Genomic DNA, 20350 nt, shown 5'->3' with positions numbered 1-20350 from the left:
AATTCATTTTATCATAGCCTGAATTTCTATTTTATATCTTTAAGGAGTACCTTTCAAGGTAAAAACCACAGTCCTATTAACTGTTAATTAGACTTCCTTACTATTTAATACTGTTATGTAAACACTGCAATGTCATATCATTATATTCCTATGATGTTCTATAAAGTATTGGGCAGAGTAATTATAAATCAACTCACCCTAAACAGGTCAATACTTAACAGCAATACACCATCTAAGACTCAGTTTATACAAAAAACATTTTATTAAGTACAATTTCATATTTAGAACACCCAAGATTACAAATGTGATTAGGTATTTGGGATACATAATTTATTCTTAAAATACATAATTTATACACAGACATTAAAAAACTCAGTCTCCAAAATACTCAATAAAGATGTCTGGATGACACTTGTAGAACTGACCTAGCAATTTTTTCTTCTCTTTGGCAGATAGTTTTGAATCCTCATCAATAGTTTTTAGTAAATTCATTAGTTCATCCTTAGTTGTCTTCTGTGTATAGTCAGAATAATCACTTTGATCAATTCTCTGGCAATATATATATCCTTCAAGTTTAAAAGTAAAAAGTTCAATTAATGAATCTATTCCTCAGATTTAACTAAAAAAATAATATTTTCACATTTCTATTTTTATTCCCCAGTTTTTAAAATGCAATGAAGATGCTAAGCACTGCTGACTTTCTAACCCTGGTTATTATTTTTTTTTTTTTAAGTTTATTTTTGAGAGAGAGAGAGAGAGAGAGAGAGAGAGAGCGCGCGCGCACAAGTCATGAAGGGGCAAGGAGACAGAGGCAGAGAATCCCAAGCAAGCTCCGTGCTGTCAGCACAGAGCCTGATACAGGGCTCGAACTCACAAACCACGAGATCATGACCCCAGCCTAAGTCAAGAGTAAGACGCTTGACTGACTGACTGAGCCACCCAGGCTCCCCAGGTCAAGTTACTTTTTGACATAAGGAGGGTCTCTGCCAAGTCTGGGTAACTCCAAGGAGTTTAAAGTTTAATTGAAATTAAAGTGCAACTACTTACAGCAAGACTTTCAAATAAATACTAGGAATTTAGCTTTGAAAGATCATGAAAATACTATTTCTCAGATTACCTGTATCTCTATTTGGATCTCTTCCTTTCTGAATGGCCATGAGCTTAACACTAACAATTTTATGTAGAGTTCCTGGAATCTTTAAAAAAAAAAAAAAAAAAAAAAAAAAAAAAAAGAGGAGGGACATGGGACATTATTCAAATGCATTGCAATCTAGTGATCTATTACATAAGCTCAATTTAACTACTTTCAGAATTTTACCTTAAAAACATCTTTTTGATGATCCATTAAAAAGAGTACCAGAAGATCAGTTTTGCCTTTGGATAAATTTTTATTGTCAACAATAGCTTTTGAGAATATCCTTTTCACAACCATTCGGTTGTCGCTCTATAAAAATAAAACAAAACACACCCAATAGTGTATATTTGAACTAAATTTAATACAAAAGGCAATATTAAGTATTAATAGCTATTCATTTCAGCATACTTGGTGCTAATGTAAAATAATGACATGTGCATCCTGTAAGTATTAAGGCTACTGAATGCAATTAACATTTAGACGAAAGACTTACTTCTTTCTGTAATTTAAATTCAGAAGGATGTGCTGCAACAGCCATGAAATACAGTAGTCTTCTAAATTCTTCTCTATTTTGGGAATCCAAAAGCTTTAGAAACAGCTGAGTAGCTTCTAATGCTATTTCAGTCTTCCCATTCACTTCAGCCAAAAGAAAAAACAGCTTTTAATTTTGACCAAAAGGGACTATTAAAGGAACAAAATTCAAGTTAAAGCTTAAGTTAAACAGTAAACTTATTCAAAACTATTTTCAAAAGCAAAACAAAACAAAAAGACGAGGAATTACAATAAATGACCAATACCAACCTTCAAGACAGCCTGTTCTCAAACTGACAACTCATTCACTAAATCCTTGTCAAAATTAACAATCTTAGGATGTTGTATCAAATTCTTGGCTTTGAAAATAAATTCCCAGCCTGCTTTTCATTAATTCAATACATTTCAAGTGTACACTATGTGTAAAGTACTGATGTATCCAACTCTACCTGAGAAAAATAGACAGGATTCTCTGAAACCCCCGATTTGTTTTCAACAAACCATGAGGAACAGTCTGGCTCATTGGTAGAGGGACAGAGTGTCTGCCATTTTGAAGAGAACGGAGTGGGAAGAGTGGTGATGTTGGTGTGCTTTCTACAGAAGAGAACTACCACGCTGTACTTATTAAACTTCCAGTGAATGAGGGTAGCATTCTCCTGTGCCAACAGAAGTTCCTGCGTAACTTTACAGCTTATTAAAGCCTCTTTCCAAATCAGCCCTAGAAGTTTTGGAATAAACATACTTTCCATGGATTAATCCAGATCCACTCCCAGCCTGAAGTAGTGCCATTTTGGTTAATTCTGAGGATAATTAACTTCTTCCTGTTTTTTCCAAAAGACACATTCCAGGATCCAGTAAGCTCTTACTTACCTAAGAGTTCTGCAATGCCATTATGAACATCAGATAAATGATTTAACAGAGGTTCCCTACTACTGTAATATTTGCCAATGGCATCAAACAGAAGTTCTTTCACTAGGTCTATCCTATCTGGTTGCTCAGGAAAGTTTCTGCTTATGTCCACCACCATCTGATCAGGAAGGTATTCTAAGCAGTCAGTTGCTGCAGACAGCCATTCATCTTCCCTATGGGGAAAAAAGAATTATTTTATTTTAAAAAGCAAAAAAGCAACAAATGTACACACAGTACTTACTACCTATCTCAAGTCTGCCATGAAGATAGATTTCTATACCCTTAAAGATACATGTAATTCTTTTTAAAATATTGGTAGATCATGTATCACAGACCAAAAGCTTGGCTTAATAGGTCTCTCTTTTTCTTTTTTCTTTTGAAGGGAAAACAGAAGCTATCCACTACCATATAAACTAAGAAGGACATCAAAATTCAAAGTCTACTCTTGAAATTTATGACAGAGGCCCAGAAACTGAGTTACATGCTCAGGGTCCCACAGCTCTGTGTGTGATCAATCATCTCACACTTTGGCTAGGAGAGAATAGAGGAAGATAAGGTAGGGTTTCAAAATAATTAAATATTAATTTCTACTTCTAATAAAATGCCAGCTGGGTAACTTCACAAAATGCTACAGTTCAAAAAATAGAATGAATAGCTTTTAGTATTCAACTTGTTAATGTACATATGTATTTTATATATAGTTTTTAAAAAATCATGCACTCCACTGCCATGAACTCAGGACAACTAATTCTGTCACCACTCAGGTGCACTATATCGGACAGGTCAAGTCACCCTTCTGGGCATCAGCTTCATCAAGTTAATGGTAAAATGCAGCTAGATGATCTTTAAGGTCATTTTTTTTTTTTTAATGTTTATTTATTTTTGAGAGAGAGAGAGAGAGAGAGAGAGCAGGGGAGGGGCAGAGAGAGAGGGAGACAATCCCAGGCAGGCTCCATGCTGTCAGCACAGAGCCTGACGTGGGGCTTGAACCCATGAACCATGAGATCATGACCTGAGCCGAAACCAAGAGTTGGACGCTTAACCAACTGAGCCACCCAGGCGCCCCTTTAAGGTCATTTTTAACACAGTTTCTAACTCTGTATTTAAAATTTAAGGTAATTATAAAATGTTTTCAGGGGCACTTGGGTAGCTCAGTTGGTTAAGCAGCTGACTCTTGATTTTGGCTCAGGTCATGATCTCACATTGACAGTGTGGAGCCTGCTTGGGATTCTCTCTCTCTCCCTCTGTCCCACGCGCTCGCTCTCTCCCAAAATAAAATAAAATAAAAAATGTTTTCATGTTACTTTAGATTGTAGAAATAGGATTTAAATTCTTTTTTTTTTTTAAAGAATTATGTAGGATTTAATCTTTTTTAACTCTAAAATTCTTATTGATTAATAAGCCTCCTATTGTATACACAGAGTCAATAACTAGTATGTTGGGATTAACTGCTTTTTGCATAAGGTTTTAAACTACCTTTTGACATTCAACTGTTAATAGTTCATTGGACTGTAGAACTTATGAAGTACTGAAAATGTAAGTTGCATTCCTTTGAAACATTTCTATCTCCCTAACTACTGAATGCTATCTGCTAAGGCAAAAATAATTAAAAATTAAATAAGCTATAAGAAACAAAAAAATACAAGATTTTAACATGTGATAGTTTTACTTAGGAGAAGAGTTTCAAAGTTATAAGGAATACAGAACTCTTCCTTAAGGAAAAAAAAAATCATATTTCCCTTAGCACCTGAAGTGAAGCCTTCATACCTTAAGATTTATATTTGGAAGAATGATGGTCAGATATGAGAACAAGAGTTACTTTCATTATATTTCTTTAACAAAACAATTAAAAATACATATTCAAGATATTCTGGAGAAGTATAAAAATATAGGTAGGCAAAGGATTCTGAGAATTTGCCAAATCTGTTAATTTTTTTCCAAGCCCTTTGAAGACCAGAGAGCCCTACATTAAAAAAATTTTTTTTTATATTGTGTTATTCCATTTATTTTTTTTCCTTTTATTTTTTCCTAATATGAAACTTATTGTCAAATTGGTTTCCATACAACCCCCAGTGCTGCCCTACATTTTAACAGAGAGAAGATGGAACATAATCATCTTCTTCACTTGATGCGCAAGTGAAGGTATGTGTGAAACAAAAATGAATATAAAAAATAATGAAAATTAAATCTGTTTCTAATTTTGACCAAGGTAATTTTGTTCTTCACTTTCCCAAGTACTGATAATTATCAATTGACTAATGCATCTCTCTGATCCTGTGGACAGAACTCAAAGGATTATCTTCAAACCATTATCTATAATCTTCCTAAAAACACACTCAAATTATTAGATGGATGTATTTCCACATACTGAGAGTCACTGTAAGCCTTGAGAATCCCTCGATCCAGATAGTTACTGTTGTTGATCAAGTCAGGTTGCCTCTTAGGCTGAGGAACTTTAGATACAACCTCTTGCTGTTTGAGTAAAGAGTCAAGAAGTGGAAGGTCTACAAGCTGCAGCAGACGTCCAATTGTTTCTTCTTGCCATACTTCATTAATAACTACACAGGAAAAATGACAAGGTAAAAAGTAACAATATTTATTAAATGCTCACCACAGTATTTGTCTAGGCAAGTCTAAGGTAGAAGTTTGTGGCAAAAAAAAAAAAAAAAAAAAAAAAAAAAAAAAAAAAAAAAAAGGAAAGGGAAAAAAGTCAATCTTATGAAGTGGTTTCTTATGAGAAAATAAAAACAATTCAAGATTTGTTTAAAGTGTAGGAGAACAGACTTGGACAACAGGAATTCTTTTCATTCTTGTACTGTAAAAAGCAATATGGCAGAGATAAGAGATCAAGTCATATAACATGTTAATAAGGACTTTGGAAGAAAGAATGATTCATTATTCAATCTGAAAACTGGTTTGAAACTATTGGCTGCAGATTATTCCACTCAGGGTTTCCACAACTAGGATGGGGGAGGGAAGGTGGAAATCGGTCATGAGTCTACAATCCTTTGCCAAAGACCAGGAAGAACATAAGAGTTCTGTTAATGTTAAACATTAATAATGTAATTTTCAAAATTTTATTTAGCCTAATAAAATGTTAGAGAAAGAAATATCTGAGAGCATATTTTAAATAAATAAAAATCTGCACGCAAAACACTGCAGATTTGAACCTCTGCCAGCTGATAGGACAAAAGTCAGTGTTCAAGAATTGCAACACTGATCTATTTGTTAAAGATAATAGACCTCTGTTAAAACTTAATATAAACAGCTTTAATACACAGTGTGCTCTTTCTTTGTGGTTTGAATATTTAAATTCTAATAAAGGTTAAGACTGAAAAGTTTTAAATAACTAACTTTATCTGAAGTTGGTCTTCTGTATTTCTTGCTTGTATCATCTTTACTTACCTTGTGGAGACAAGGTTGTAGACATGTTTATGTGAGGGTAGTTAGCAGGCTTTAAACTCAGATTTTCCCAGAGATCCTCTAAACTTGCCGATTTGGAATCAGACGACTTAAATAATGCATCTGAATACCTAAAATGAATTTTTTTTAAATTAATGTTTAGTAGTAAGCCCAGAGAAATATCTTACTGTTAGAAAGCTAAGAGTTTCTACAAAGTTTATTTAGTTCAGAACAAAAACAAAACAAATGCAAATTCTAACAACAGAATACAAAAACATGCACCTTCTTTCTCAAGTCTAAATACACACACTCTAAATTCTCCTTTGAACATTTAGATGTTTTTTTAAATTTTTTTTACATTTTATTTATTTTTGATAGAGAGAGACAGAGCACAAGTGGGGGAGGGGCAGAGAGAGACGGAGACACAGAATCCGAAGCAGGCTCCAGGCTCTGAGCTGTCAGCACAGAGCCCGACATGGGGCTGGAACTCACGAACCGCGAGATCATGACCTGAGCCAAAGTCGGACGCTTAACCAACTGAGCCACCCAGGCACCCCTGAACATTTAGATTTAAGTAATTTGATGATTAAAATTTTGGTCTCCTATTTTAGAACGTAATCAAACTTTATTATGCTGTTTTTTATCAGTTACGTCTATTTCTGGGGTGGATAGTGCTCATCATTTTCCAAATACAGAGCTGATAATCCTTTACCCACAATTCTCAAACCCAAAAAGCTGTGAAAAATCTAAAGTTTATTCAGAACTCATATGATGGCAAAAGCTAACCTGAGACTATCATAGCCTTTCCTTCTCCCAGTTAGAGGAGTATTTTGTTTACTGAAGAAATACTAATACGTTTGGTTACCAGATGCTGCCCAGGATCCCTCCAGGACTGTTACCAAACATATGGTCTATATACAAAAGTATCTTTTTAAGATCTCCAAAGCTCCAAATTGCTAAATGCATATAGCCCCAAAGGTTTCAGATAAAGTATGTGGACCTGTATCTGGAAAGCAGGGATTTTGCCCTATCTCACCCTCATATCTCCTTCCTATATTTAGAGGTAATTTTATCATCTTTTAAATATAAAGTTTTGAAAGTTAATACATTAAAATATTTGATACACTAAAGACATTAAAAATACACAATATCTGATACACAATACACTAAAAATAATTGAAAGTCGGGAAGACTAAAACTCTTTAGGTCAGATCTGAATTATAAGGCTTCAGTTGCATGGTCCCCTCTACACAGTTTAGCTCAAGGAAATAAAAGGGAAACATTTTACTTCATGACAAATAAGTTAATTATGTACTTATCACATTCATCCATTTCAGTCACTGGGTTCTACAATTCTGTCCCCCAGTCTCCCTTTAATTGATTCCCTCTTCACCACAATCCCCACTTCACCCCCATCTATAGACTGCAATACTGCAATAGATTCCTAACTAGCTCTCCCCATTAGGATGTCCAGATGGCCACCAGGATGACCTTTCTAAAATATAATGTCATTTTTTTGTGGCCTCCCCAACATCTGTATGATGGATTGCAAACTCAAGTCATATGAAACTCTCCGCACTCTGGGTCCCACATGCCTTTCATACTTCACATCTGCCATTTCCTAGATTCTAGTGATAACTTACCTGCCCACCTTCACATTTTCTGTTCTCATACCACTTTGTGCATAAACTAACATACTTTTACGCTATAATTGTAACTTGAAGCAGAAAAATCAAAGTTTGTTGATTGTTTCTGCTAGATATAAAATATGAACAAACAAGAATTCCAGGAGATACTGAATAAACAAAAGTTCACTGTATTTTATCAAATTTACCCACAGACCCAGATTTTAGCCTCATTTATGGTTTCCAAAATAATATAAAATCATTCAGCCTGTTGCTAAAAAGTAGATGATATCCTGCCAATACCCCCAGGATAATCTAACATTATATACTAACCTGGAAGGTGAACATAGTTTATTCTCTTTGCCTAATTGACTGTCTTGGTTAGGTATGGTTGTGAATCTATAAAGGCTGCAACTACTATCTTCAAATGTAGGTTTTTTGTCTTTTCCAAAGACTTTGGTTGGAACTGCTTCAAATACTTTGTAGTCCATAAGTGCTTGACACACTCTTACCACTTTGGCCCGAGGAATATCTACATCACCAAAATATTTATTCTGAATTAGGTGAGAAAAAATGACATCCACAGCTTCTGAACCAACAAAGCAGTCATTGTGTCTTTTTAAATGGTGTCTTCGTTTTTTCACCTCCACCTGTGTTTGAAGAGTGTTTATAATGCTGCTCCACACATAGGTGGCTCCGAATGGTTTCTGGGCCACGCTGAAACCTGGAATGGGAAAAACGCAGAGTAACCTTGTTCATTTATAATAAGGTCTAAGCAATCCTTAAACAAAAAAATAGCCATTTCAGGGGCACCTGGGTGGCTCAGTCGGTTAAACGTCCGACTTCAGCTCAGGTCATGATCATGCTGTCTGTGGGTTCGAGCCCTGTGTCAGGCTCTTTGCTGACAGCTCAGAGCCTGGAGCCTGCTTCAGATTCTGTGTCTCCCTCTCTCTCTGCCCCTCCCCGCTCATGCTCTGTCTCTCTCTGTCAAAAATAAACATTAAAAAAAAATTTTTTTTAAATAAAAAAAAATAAACATTAAAAAAAAAAAAGGAGCCATTTCAGGGGAGCCTGGGTGGCTCAGTTGGTTAAACATCCAACTCTTGGTTTCAGCTCAAGTAATGATCTCACCGGTTCGTGAGTTCAAGCTCCACGTCAGGCTCTGCGCTGGTGGCATGGAGCCTGCCTGGGATATTCTCTCTCTCTCTCTCTCTCTCTCTCTCTCTCTCTCTCTGCCCCTCCCTCTCTTCCCTCTCTCAAAAATAAGTAAAATAAACTTTAAAAAAGTAGCAATTTCCAAAGTTATTACTAAGGAACAATTATGAGGTCAGCTTATTACTGAAATTTTAATTAGTAGCAACTCATTTAAAATGTAGTGCCTACTATATGCTGAACGCTGTCCTACATGCTAGGATACAAAGGTGAGGAAAATCAAATCCCTGTTTACATGGACTTATACTTTGTGGGAAGATACAGACAATATGTACATGTTATATGAATGCTAACAAGAAAAATAAAGCCTGGTGAGGAAAGAACACTATTTCAGATGGATGTCAGGAAAGATCTGACAAGGTGATTTCTGAGCAGAAGCTGGAGTAAAACCAGGAAGCAAGCTGTGGAGATATTTGGGGAAAGAGAACAGAAAGAGCAAAGGCTCTAGAAACCGAGTGTGTTTGGCCAGGAGAGGAGGAACAAGGCCAGCATGCCCAAGGTGGGTAGCCAGGGAAAGAACAGTAGGAAATGAGATCAGAGGAGAGTGGAAATGGTCTTTGGGGTGGGGTATCAAGTAGGACCTTGTGGCAGTTACCAATTATGTGTAAGGAACTCTATTAAGTGCCTTATGAATTACATTACAACATTAGCAACCGTATGAGGTAGATATAATCTCAGAGAAGCAAAATAGATTCGCAGAGGTTAAATGTAACTTCCAAACATTATACTGTAAGAGATGGTATTGGAATTTGGTTCATGGTCTATATGATTTTAAAGCATTTATCAGTAAATAGATGTATAATTATAGACATACATACACACAGCAGTTGGAATAAACTAATATTTTTTTTTATAAATTTTTTTGAACGTTTATTTATTTTTGAGACACAGAGAGACAGAGCATGAACGGGGGAGGGGCAGAGAGAGAGGGAGACACAGAATGGGAAGCAGGCTCCAGGCTCCGAGCCATCAGCCCAGAGCCTGACGCGGGGCTCAAACTCACGGACCGTGAGATCGTGACCTGAGCCGAAGTCGGCCGCCCAACCGACGAAGCCACCCAGGCGCCCCTAAACTAATATTTTTAAAGCTTCCTACTATGCAGGCTTAGGAGTTAAGCACTTTGTAACAGGGAAAACTGGTTCCTGCCTGATAGGAGCTTACAACCTACCACAAAGATAGGAAAAGCACAGAGATAAAGCAAGGTTTCAGCAAGACAGGAAACAGAAAACATGCTTTCAAAGATTTATCATGTTTTTCCTGATTTTAATAAACTGGTATTTGGCAAAACTACAAAGAAAAGGAGAAACAATAAAAAGGAAAACACAGACCTTCGTTTAATAAGCTGATGGAACAGAGTCTAGCTAATCATAAGCTTGGTGGCTGGGTGGCTTGCTCTCTTTTTACATAAACACAGACTGTGCCTTTTTATGTGTTACAATTTTCAATGATGCTCTGAATATTCAGTGGTTCTAATTTTTAAGCCTCTATTTTTGTTAAGTGGATCACTTCCTTTATTTTTAGGATTCTCTGACAGAGAAGTTGAAAACTTACTACTTCCCTTAAGGTCATGTAAAAAGGAAAACTCTGTATCACTACAACTCTAAGGAATAAGAGAATTATAATTACAGAAACTGCTACCTGAAATTCTCTTCCTGCATGTTTAGATAAAATAGAAGGTATAAGATGAAAGCAAAGATAAGTTCCTGAAAGACATTAAAACTCCACTTAATGCACTAGGGTCATAAATTTTAAGTGGGTCATCTGGAATTCGTCTTTTGTATTATAATACATAAAAGAACCACAGTGAACCATCACACTGTATCCACTTGCAGTGCCATTTTGTAGCTACTAGAAATTTGAACATCTTCACTATTTAAGTTACTAACATACACACAAAGCCCTTTACTGTTTATTTGTATATTTCCAATACCAAAAGTAGATGGGTAATTCAACTATCTACCAATTACTTTAATGTTCATTTAAAATAATCAGCAAGACTGTTTTTATATTTTAAAATTCAAGATACTTCAGAGGAGCGCCTGGGTGGCTCAGTCGGTTAAGTATCCCACTCTTGATTTCCGCTTAGGTCATGATCTCACAGTCATGAGATCAAGCCCCAAGTTGGTCGGGCTCCACACTCAGTGTGGAGCCTGTTTGGGATTCCCTTTCCTCTCTCTCTGCCCCTTCCATGCTTGCACGTGCACTCTCTCTCTCAAAAACAAACACTTAAAAAATAATAAAAATAAAAACAAAATTCAAGGGGTGCCTGGGTAGCTCAGTTGGTTAAGCGTCTAACTTCAGCTCAGGTCATGACCTCACAGTTTATGGGTTCGAGCCCCACACTGGGCTCCGTGCTGACATTTCAGAGCCTGGAGCCTGCTTCAGATTCTGTGTCTCCCCTTCCCCCTTCTCTGCCCCTCCCCCGTTTGTGCTTGCTCTCAAAAATAAACAAACATTTAAAAAATATTTAAAAACAGTAGTCATTAAATAAATACAGTATTCATTAGTCCTAAAATAGAGGATATCATAAATTCCATAATATATACTAGTCACAGTATGCAGGAGTAGGACAGGAAAGGAAAATAAGATTTGAACTTGTAGAGATCAGAGTGCTTTTCAAGTAGATTGAAATAGACTTCTGGGTAATAATGTTAAATCTGAAACACATCAGTCTTAACAGTTGAACTACAAGTAGGTAAGTATACAAATCCTAAAAAATAAGGCTGAGTCACTAATTTGAGATCAACAAGACCACAGAATGGAGTGGGAGGGAGGGGACACTCAGTTTCAGCGACATGGAAAAGGCTAATCTTCAACCGGGGAGTTAAGAATAAATTTCCCCATATTAACTTGCTGCTTAAATATGGGAAATCAGGAAGTTTTGCAGGTTGGATAACACAGTATAAAAGATTAAAGAACAGGTTAGAGCAGGATACTAGGCACCTATGAACCACACAATGTTTCCAGAGTCCTCCAGGCATGATACAATTCAGCCCTTTCAGGTCCCCTCTGTTCTCACTGACCATTAATTCCCTACCATTGCATCCTGGGATATTTCCCCTCAAGCATCACCACCCACAGACCCAAAGTAGCTCATGTTCATGCAGATACTTTAATACATAATATACCCTGGACTTGACAAGTAAATGTGCCAAAACCCACACCAGGATAACCTGTTTTTTTAATGCTGACTTCACCAGTTGAACACAGGTCCCCCACATGCTGGTTTGAAACTTATTTATCATCATCTAAGAGCTGAAATGAATATTGGTATAGCAGACCATGGCCCAGTAAGACAAATTACTGCAACTTCCAACCAGAATTCAAGAGACCAGAAGTATACAATGAATGCTTTGTAAATCTAGCAATCAGAATTTCAGCCTGTCTCCAGCCCTCACTAGCATATGAGCTAGACATTTCTTTAAAATTCATCACTATCTGCATCCTTGAAACTTCCTTATTTAATTTACATTTGGTCAAGCATGTTCTAAAAGCATCATGACCAAAGGATCAAAGAGTCTAGAGATCAGCTGTGATAACCTTGGATAAGAGAGTTAACCTCTATAGGTCGGTTTCTTCATTTACTGATACAAGAGTGGAACACTGTGTTTAAGGTTAGTTTCCAGTCTCAACTGCTGAATATAGGATTTGAGAGATTGAAATTCTACCCCATCTCCACTTAGATATGGACATTGAACACGACATAAAATATGGTAAGAAATGAAGCATAGGAACAAATGTGACCTTATCAGATACAAAGCTTTTTGGAAGATGTCTGAGCCTAATAAGAGGCTCAGAAATTGTTTTAAACTAGATATATAATATACTATACATACTCTTAAGCACTATATAAATCTAGACTAGTTAACATTCACTTTTCAAGCAGATTCATTTTTGTTTGAAAATAGTTATTTTTCAAAGGCAAAGACCTGTTCTTTGCATGTATTTGAAATCTACCCAAAAGAATTTACCAAGACTAAAAAAAGTTAAATTTCTAATATTGAACTCTGATATATGTTTGTAATACTACTGATAATCATCTTCATTTCTATAAATATACACTAAATAAACAAGTTGTTACAATAATTCCCTAAAAATCAAGCCATAAGGCAGATATGTCAAGAAATTACATTTACTCAAAAGTCACAAAGGGATAATCAGCTTCAACCACGATCTGTGCAGCACCTCTACCATGGCCCTGCTTGTGTTATTTAAAGGCAAAAACAAATTCTATCATCACTTCAAATTCGAAGGATTACTGAACTCCGTAGAAGATCAATACATACATTACAAAACTGGATCCTGATGCAAGGTAAACACAATTATTAAAACATGCTTTAAAAAATTTTTTTATGTTTATTTATTTTTGAGAGACAATGACACAGAGGGAGCACAAGGGAGCAGGGGCAGAATACCCAGGCTTCAGGCTCCACAGTCAGTGCAGAGCCAACTGGGGGCTCAAACCCATAAACCACGAGGTTATCACCTGAGCAGAAGTCTGACACTTAACCAACTGAGCCACCCAGGTACCCCCCAAAACATGCTACTTCTAAATTAACATGTAACGATCTCGTTTTATTCCTAGGCATTAGACTGTCCCCACCCCACAGGGAAACAAAACAAAACAAAACAAAACAATTCAGATAGCTCATGTTAGGCAATTTCCCACAAACTTGAACAGTGAAAAGTAAGTGCCTTATTTTTTTTTCAAATGTCCTTACAGTTTGCAAAAGTTCAAATTATTTAATTGCCTTATAAACTGCCTCACAAAATACATTTGGTTATTCAATACTTGTAGATGATTGCCAACTACTAAAAACTTTGAAAAGAGAGTTAATGCTGTGGTTCTTAGTGGATGATTTTACCCCAACTGGATACTTGGCAATGTCTGGAGCCATTCTTGGTTGTCACAAGCAAAGGAGGGGTTGGTGCTACTGGCATTTAGTGAGTAGAGGGCCTAGGGACACTGCTAAACACAGGCCAACCCCCACAACGAAGAAAATGTCAATAGTGCCCAAAGTTCAGAAACTGTGGGTTAAGTGAACACTAGTTACACATGAAAACCTGTGTTAATGCAGGACGTACAGTCCTTTCTCTGGATACAAAGAGTAAGACAAAAGCATGAGTTTTGGAGTCCCAGATACCTGGGTTCTATTCTTGGCTCCATCATTTACTATAATGCAATCTTGGGCAAACAAGGTTATTTTTCTGTTGCAAAAGAGACCTAGTTGCACTGATCTCTGTTACCATCAGGATCATAGGAGACAATATGTCAATACCCAGCATCTAACAGATGTATATTTCAAAACAAAGTGGGAAAGGGTTACTTACAATCTAGAAGAGCCTAAGGACTCAATGTAATGGAAAAACCTGATTGGGATCCCTGAACAGAGAAAGAACCTTAAGCAAAAATTAAGGAACTCTAAATAAAGTATGGGCTTCAGTTAATAATAAGAATGCATTAACACTCGTTCATTAATTGCAACAAATATACAATTCTAATATAAGATGTTAATAGTAAGGGAAAATGAGTAAAGAGCATATGGGAACTCTATATACTAACTTCGTGACTTTTTTGTAAATTAAGTCTATTCTAAAATTTAAAAAATTTATTTAAAAAGTAAAAAAGGAAGGTATCTTTCTTCTTCCTTCCTCTGAACTAAGGGGACAGAGTTCCTACCTTCAAAGAGTTTATCCCTTACCTATTCACCTCACCTGATGATGTCAAGCTCCAAACAGTATTCAATAAATAAAGACTGTTAGCAGATAAGGCAAGATGTGTCACATACCAGAAGATTTAACTCTTCATCAGAAAATAATATGTAAATCCTAAGTCATTTAGGATTTAAGATAATGTTAAGAATTTTTTCAGGAGGTTTTAAAACATTACAGAGTTTTCAAGACAAAGGAAAAGAACTACATCTATTGGACATTAACCAAAGCCTTATGAAAATAGATAAATGTAGAGAACTGAGTTTGGGGTATTAAAATAGGCAGCTGTAACTAAGTGGGAAAAGCCTGCTGCTATACACTGATACCAATATACAACATTTTTACTGCATATTGGTTTTGATAGTTCAAAGTTTGTTTTCCTCTTATTTAGTATTAGAGATGTCATGCTGAAGACAGAGACTGCCTCTAAGAAGGTTGCAAGCAGGTAAAGAATGTAAAAGAAATCTCTTCTAATAAGAACAATTTTAAAATACGTTAAAAGAACTATCAATACAAGTAGGCACTGGCCCCTACTTTAATTCACACAGATTAATGAGCTAGCATATGGGAAGTACTTTGAGCTCCCTGGAAAAGTGATACCTGGTGAATTCAGAGAATTGGGTTACAGTATAAAAGGAAAACAGGATAACATGCCACTTTCTTATTTGTCTGTATTAAAAGGCAAGTATCTTTAAGGTATGTCCTGAAGGTTAGCATATGGCATTTATTTCTTCTACATAAACCAGGTCCCTGGTTGTTACAGCCCCTTTAAGGTGTGGAAGAGTTACGAATAGGTAGAGAACTAAGAGTAGAAAGCTGCTTGCCTGAGCATACAGAAAGGAAATAGCAAGGAAATCAAGAAGCACAGGCTCCTATTACTGTGTTCCCTGGGACTGTGAGAAGGCAACTAAAGGGTGTAAGAGGGATTAACAAATGCTAACAGGTAGGGTTCCAACCCTAGCAAGCAAAACAGATGAGAAAAGGCAGTGGGCTTTTCTCTGCCCACTGTGCTGCTGTGCAGGACACTGGTCTTTTCCATGTGTTCAAATCTGCTAACCAGCCCTTTAGCTCTTCCCTCTGAAAGTCATCTACTTAATTTTGAATACTTGTTCGCTTATGCCATCTAAGAACCTGTTCACAAATGCCCAAAGCTCAGAACTGGTATTTCAGCTGTTAGAGAAGACAGCGTGCCATGTTTTTAATCATGTAAAATTTGGCAATTTCTTTCTCTCAGAAAGTAAGCCTAAAGATTTCCCAAGTCTGTTTCCAATACGATTTGATTTTGAATTCTCAAGTGATGAATATAAAACAACTCTTTTCACAATGTAAAACACAGAGAAATTCTGAATGTAGCCATCATATGCTTATCTGAATCCTTTAAATTGGGGAATAAGGTCAGTATTATTCCTAAAGTAGTTCTCATCACAATTTATCATTAGAATTTTGAAGATTAAAAGGGGCATTAGTCATTATAAGTCAAACACAAGACTGGAGCCACTGAGATGCACCTATCTGACCTAAGTCAATTCACTGACTACTGTCACCTTGAGGAAGGAGCCAGTTTCACTGGTTGGTATTTTCCAAAGGAAAAGTTTTTGTCAGATAGGGAACCAATTTGTAGAACACCCTACAGAGCAGATGCAGAAGAGGGTAGGGGTGTAACTTCTCTAGAAAGTAAAAAAAAAAAAAAAAAGAGCCAAGTGTTCTCTGGATAGTTTGTTGTGGTTTGTTTGTTTACTGAGTTGTAATATGCTAAGATCAGATTTTTAGAACTTATCATCCATTCCATTCATTTGTTTGGACATTCAAAGAAAGTAAGAGGCTAAGCAAACTACTCTCAAAGCCAAGCCACGATTAAGCTCGTGGCAGAAATTCATCAACGTCTCTCCTAATGTCATGTAGCCATTAAAAAGAGTTCAAAACTTCTATTCACTGAAATACTGCCTATCCAGAAAATTTAACGAACAAATATTTTTTTGCCAAGGTCCTGCCCGTTGAACAGAGCCCAGGAAGTCTGGAGAACAGAGCGGGCAAGAGAGGCGCTCGGTTCCTGGCCATACTGTGGAGCCGAGGCTTGTGGCTGAGACAGAAGGCAAAGAGCCATACAAGTCCAGATAAACTTTCTACGAGTAACGACGTGGAGCCTATCTGGAGACCTAGTGAGAGCGCCTGGCACGCAGCTGGCCACTGAAAAGCGCGCAACAAAGTTCAAGTTGGGGACTAAGTAGAAAGCTGGGCTGTGAGGACGGCAGGGTCGGCCGGCTACAGCCCACCCGCGAGAGAGGGAGCCAATTCGCCGACAAGCCTGGGCACTAGCCCGAGGGGGCACAGCTGCGTGGAGCCCGCTGGACCCGGCGGCGTGCCAGCCTCGCGCAAGAACCGCATCCTGAGCCCCCCAGCCCGCCCTGTGACCCCCACACGTCCCGGACAGGGGTCTTCATCACCTACCTGGAGGCTTCTGCGCTGGGCTGTGGAGAGCTGAACAGTTCAGAGCCGCCGCCTTCCCCCGCACCGTGGCCATGGCCGTAGCTGCCAGGCCACCAGCTCTTCCGACCGCTGCACCGCGAAGTGCGCGCCCGCGCCCCGGCCGCCAGTTAACTGGCCCGGGACGGGGCGGAGCTCCCGTCAGGCCCCGCCCCCGGCCAGGCTCGGCCCGCCTTGGCCGCCGCGCGCCGCTCGACACTGGTCACGTGCCTGCAGGAGCTGCGCCTAACCTGCAGCCCGCGGGGGCGGAAAAGGTTCGGCCCCGGCCCCGGGCGCCCCACCGCACCCACCCCCGCCCCGGACTGCACCGTTGTGCTGTGTTGCGGGCGGTAGCAAAGTAAAGAGCATTTGTGTGTGGGAGCCGCGGATCGGCGCCGGCACTCCCATCCCACCGCCACTCAGCGTCGCCCCAGCAGGAGTTAGCCCACCTGGGTGCAAACCACGACACGCAGTTGATGAGCTCTGAGGCTTAGCAAATTGCTTAATTGCTCTGTGCCTGAGTGCCCTCACCTGTGGCGTAGAGTTTTGTGAAGATTACACAAACTAATTCATGTTAAGAATTTTAGTACTTGGTCCTGAAACTTTAATGCTTAAAATTATGTCACGATGGTATTTGCGTCGAATTTTTCACGCATCCTTCTCTGAAAAATAACAAACAACAACAACAACAACAACAAAAACAAATCTTTATCTGGCCCAGGAGAGCAATGTTTAGAGGTCATGGTTAGGAGGGCATCTGGCTGGCCATGGAAAGAAAATCGGTGCCTCCTCCAAAGTAACTCTGGGTCAGGAGGATAGGGACAGAGTTTGCTATGAAAATGGAGTGAAGGCCAAAAAAGAAGGGAAGGGAGGGTTGTCAATGGGAAGTTGCAACTGGGGAATCCAGGGGTGCCTTGCTGAGGTACTTCTGAAAGGGTGAAGGATCTAAGTAAGGGACCAATAATTCATTGCCAGATACATGCCTGGGTTTTTTTGTTTTGTTTTGTTTTGGTTTTTTTGCCCCAAATTTGGGTATTTTGTAATCATTTTAAAACTTTGGTACATATAATAAATATCTGGTTAAGGAGGATACCTGTGTGATCAGGTTATAAGTTAGAATGCTTTTAGGTGTGAATTCATTACTTTGCTTATTGGAAGAAGCCCCTGCATGTGGTTTAGAGAATACAATTCTAAGAATATAGACATGTGGTTGTTTCAAAGAGTACATACTTAAGAAGCTGTGACCCAAAATCCCAATTTAGTGCGTGGGGCAGGGGCAATCTGAAGATTTAGAAAAGGTTGCCAACTGGTTTCTCCTTTTTTTAATGTGCTCTCTCCCCCTGGTGGTAGTAAAACCTGGCCTCAGGTCTGTTCAAGCAATTTCCTCTGTAATTTCTCAGTTGGTTCCTGCTGGCAGAGATAAGATACAATTTAGGACCTGTTTCAGGCATTCAACAGACCAGTTAGCTTTAGCCTGTCCCAGGCTGCATAAATGAATAAAAATACACGTTCAGTTAAAAAAAAAAAAAAAAAGTGGGGGGGGGTGTGTGGCCTGGGTAGCTCAGTCAGTTAAGTGTCCAACTTTGGCTCAGGTCATGATGTCTGGGTCCATGAGTTCAAGCCCAGCTCTGTGCTGACAGCTCAGAACCTGAAGACTGCTTCAGATTCTGTGTCTCCCTCTCTCCCTTCCCCTCCCCTGCTTTCTCTCTCTCTCAAAAAAAATAAACATTAAAAAAATACACGTTCAGGGTCACCTGCGTGGCTCAGTGTGCTGAGGGTCCAACTTCAGCTCAAGTCGTGATCTCACCTTCACCGTTCATGAGTTCAGGCCCAGCATCGAGCTCTGTCCTGTCAGCATGAGCCTGCTTCGGATCCTCTGTTCCCCCCTCTCCTCCTGCCTGCACCTCCCGGACTCATGCTCTCTCTCCCCAAAATGGATAAACATTAAAAAAAAAAGTTCATCCTCATTGCTTGAGAGAGAAAAAGCTCATACTATTTTTGAAAACAAATCTTGACAAACACTAGTATTGGGTCTTTTGAAAAAGTCAGGTGACCCTAATGATGATTTTGATAATTTATATAACATTTCAAATAATTTTTACCAGTTTGTGCTTTATTTGTTTATCTCACCTGAAATGCTGTATTTCTTTTTCCTGACCTAACCACATTCTATGCACCCTGGAGGCCTAACTCAAATCCCACCATCTTCACTGGACAGATTGTACTCTGATGTATTTCTTTTCTGACCACCAATGGCCCTTACCAAGTACGTTATTATTTAGTGCTCCCTCCCCCAGCTTGAGCAGATCTTACCTAATTATTTAAGCATACACACATTGATTGCCTAACAAAATTGGAAAATTGTCAAGGGCAGAGAGCATTTTTTTTTCTCTATTTATTTATTTATTTTTAAATTTACATCCAAGTTAGTTTGCATATAGTGCAATAATGATTTCAGGAGTAGATTCCAGTGATCCATCCCCTATGTATAACACCCATTGCTCATCCCAACAAGTGCCCTCCTTAATGCCCCTTACCCATTTAGCCCATCCCCCCATCCACAACCCCACCAGCAACCCTCAGTTTTGTTCTCTGTATTTGAGTCTCTTATGTTTTGTTCTCCTTCCTGTTTTTATATTATTTTTGCTTCCCTTCCCTTATGTTCATCTGTTTTGTATCTTAAATTCCACATATGAGTGAAGTCATATGATATTTGTCTTTCTCTGAATGACTAATTCCACTTAGCAGGCAGAGAGCATATTTTAACCTTACTGATTTCTTTTAGTATCTAGTGTTACACATATAATAGATCTCTTAATTATCCTTGTCAAAATACAGTCTTAAAAAAAATCAGCTTTGCAACGTAAGTGTCCATCAATAGATGAGTGGATAGAGAGGATGTAATATATATACATATTTATATTATATATATTTATAAATAATATATATTTTAATGTATTATGTATTTAATATATATGCACACGCAATGGGATATCACTCAGCCATAAGAAAGAATGAGATCCTGTCATTCATGGCAACATGGATGGAACTAGAGGGTATTATGCTAAGTTCAACAAGTCAGAGAAAGGCAAATGCCATATGATTTCACATATAGGTAGAAAAAACAAAATAAAAAAACACATTGAAATAAATTAAAAACAAAATAAATGAACAGACATACAAATAAATAAAATGTTTATTCATTTAGGCTATTACAAAGTCTTAAAAGCTTAAAGAGTAAATATACATGATGCTGAAAATATCCTCTTCTGTTACCTAGGAGGAACATTTTTTTCAGAGGTAGTTTGCATTATTTGGTTTAGATTAATGTCAGTTCAAATGAGTGCATTCAACAAGTTTG

At 38.0% G+C, this 20350-nt stretch overlaps 1 protein-coding gene across 1 annotated transcript; it reads right to left on the bottom strand.

Moving 5' to 3' along the window:
- Positions 1-295: 295 nt before the first annotated feature.
- Positions 296-17653, bottom strand: DEPDC7 (DEP domain containing 7). Its single transcript, XM_042959163.1, has 9 exons — positions 16975-17653; positions 7936-8326; positions 5981-6108; positions 4944-5133; positions 2537-2748; positions 1629-1771; positions 1319-1444; positions 1118-1196; positions 296-566 (listed from the first exon to the last, which is right to left on the bottom strand). The coding sequence occupies exons 1-9, from the start codon at positions 17045-17047 to the stop codon at positions 373-375; spliced, it is 1536 nt and encodes a 511-aa protein (XP_042815097.1). The 5' UTR covers positions 17048-17653; the 3' UTR covers positions 296-372.
- Positions 17654-20350: the final 2697 nt, after the last annotated feature.

The sequence above is a fragment of the Panthera tigris genome, chromosome D1 (genome assembly GCF_018350195.1).
Source record: "Panthera tigris isolate Pti1 chromosome D1, P.tigris_Pti1_mat1.1, whole genome shotgun sequence".
Lineage (NCBI taxonomy): Eukaryota > Metazoa > Chordata > Mammalia > Carnivora > Felidae > Panthera > Panthera tigris.
The sequence above is the reverse complement of the archived record's forward strand: the minus strand, read 5'-3'. Positions and strand labels throughout refer to the sequence as shown.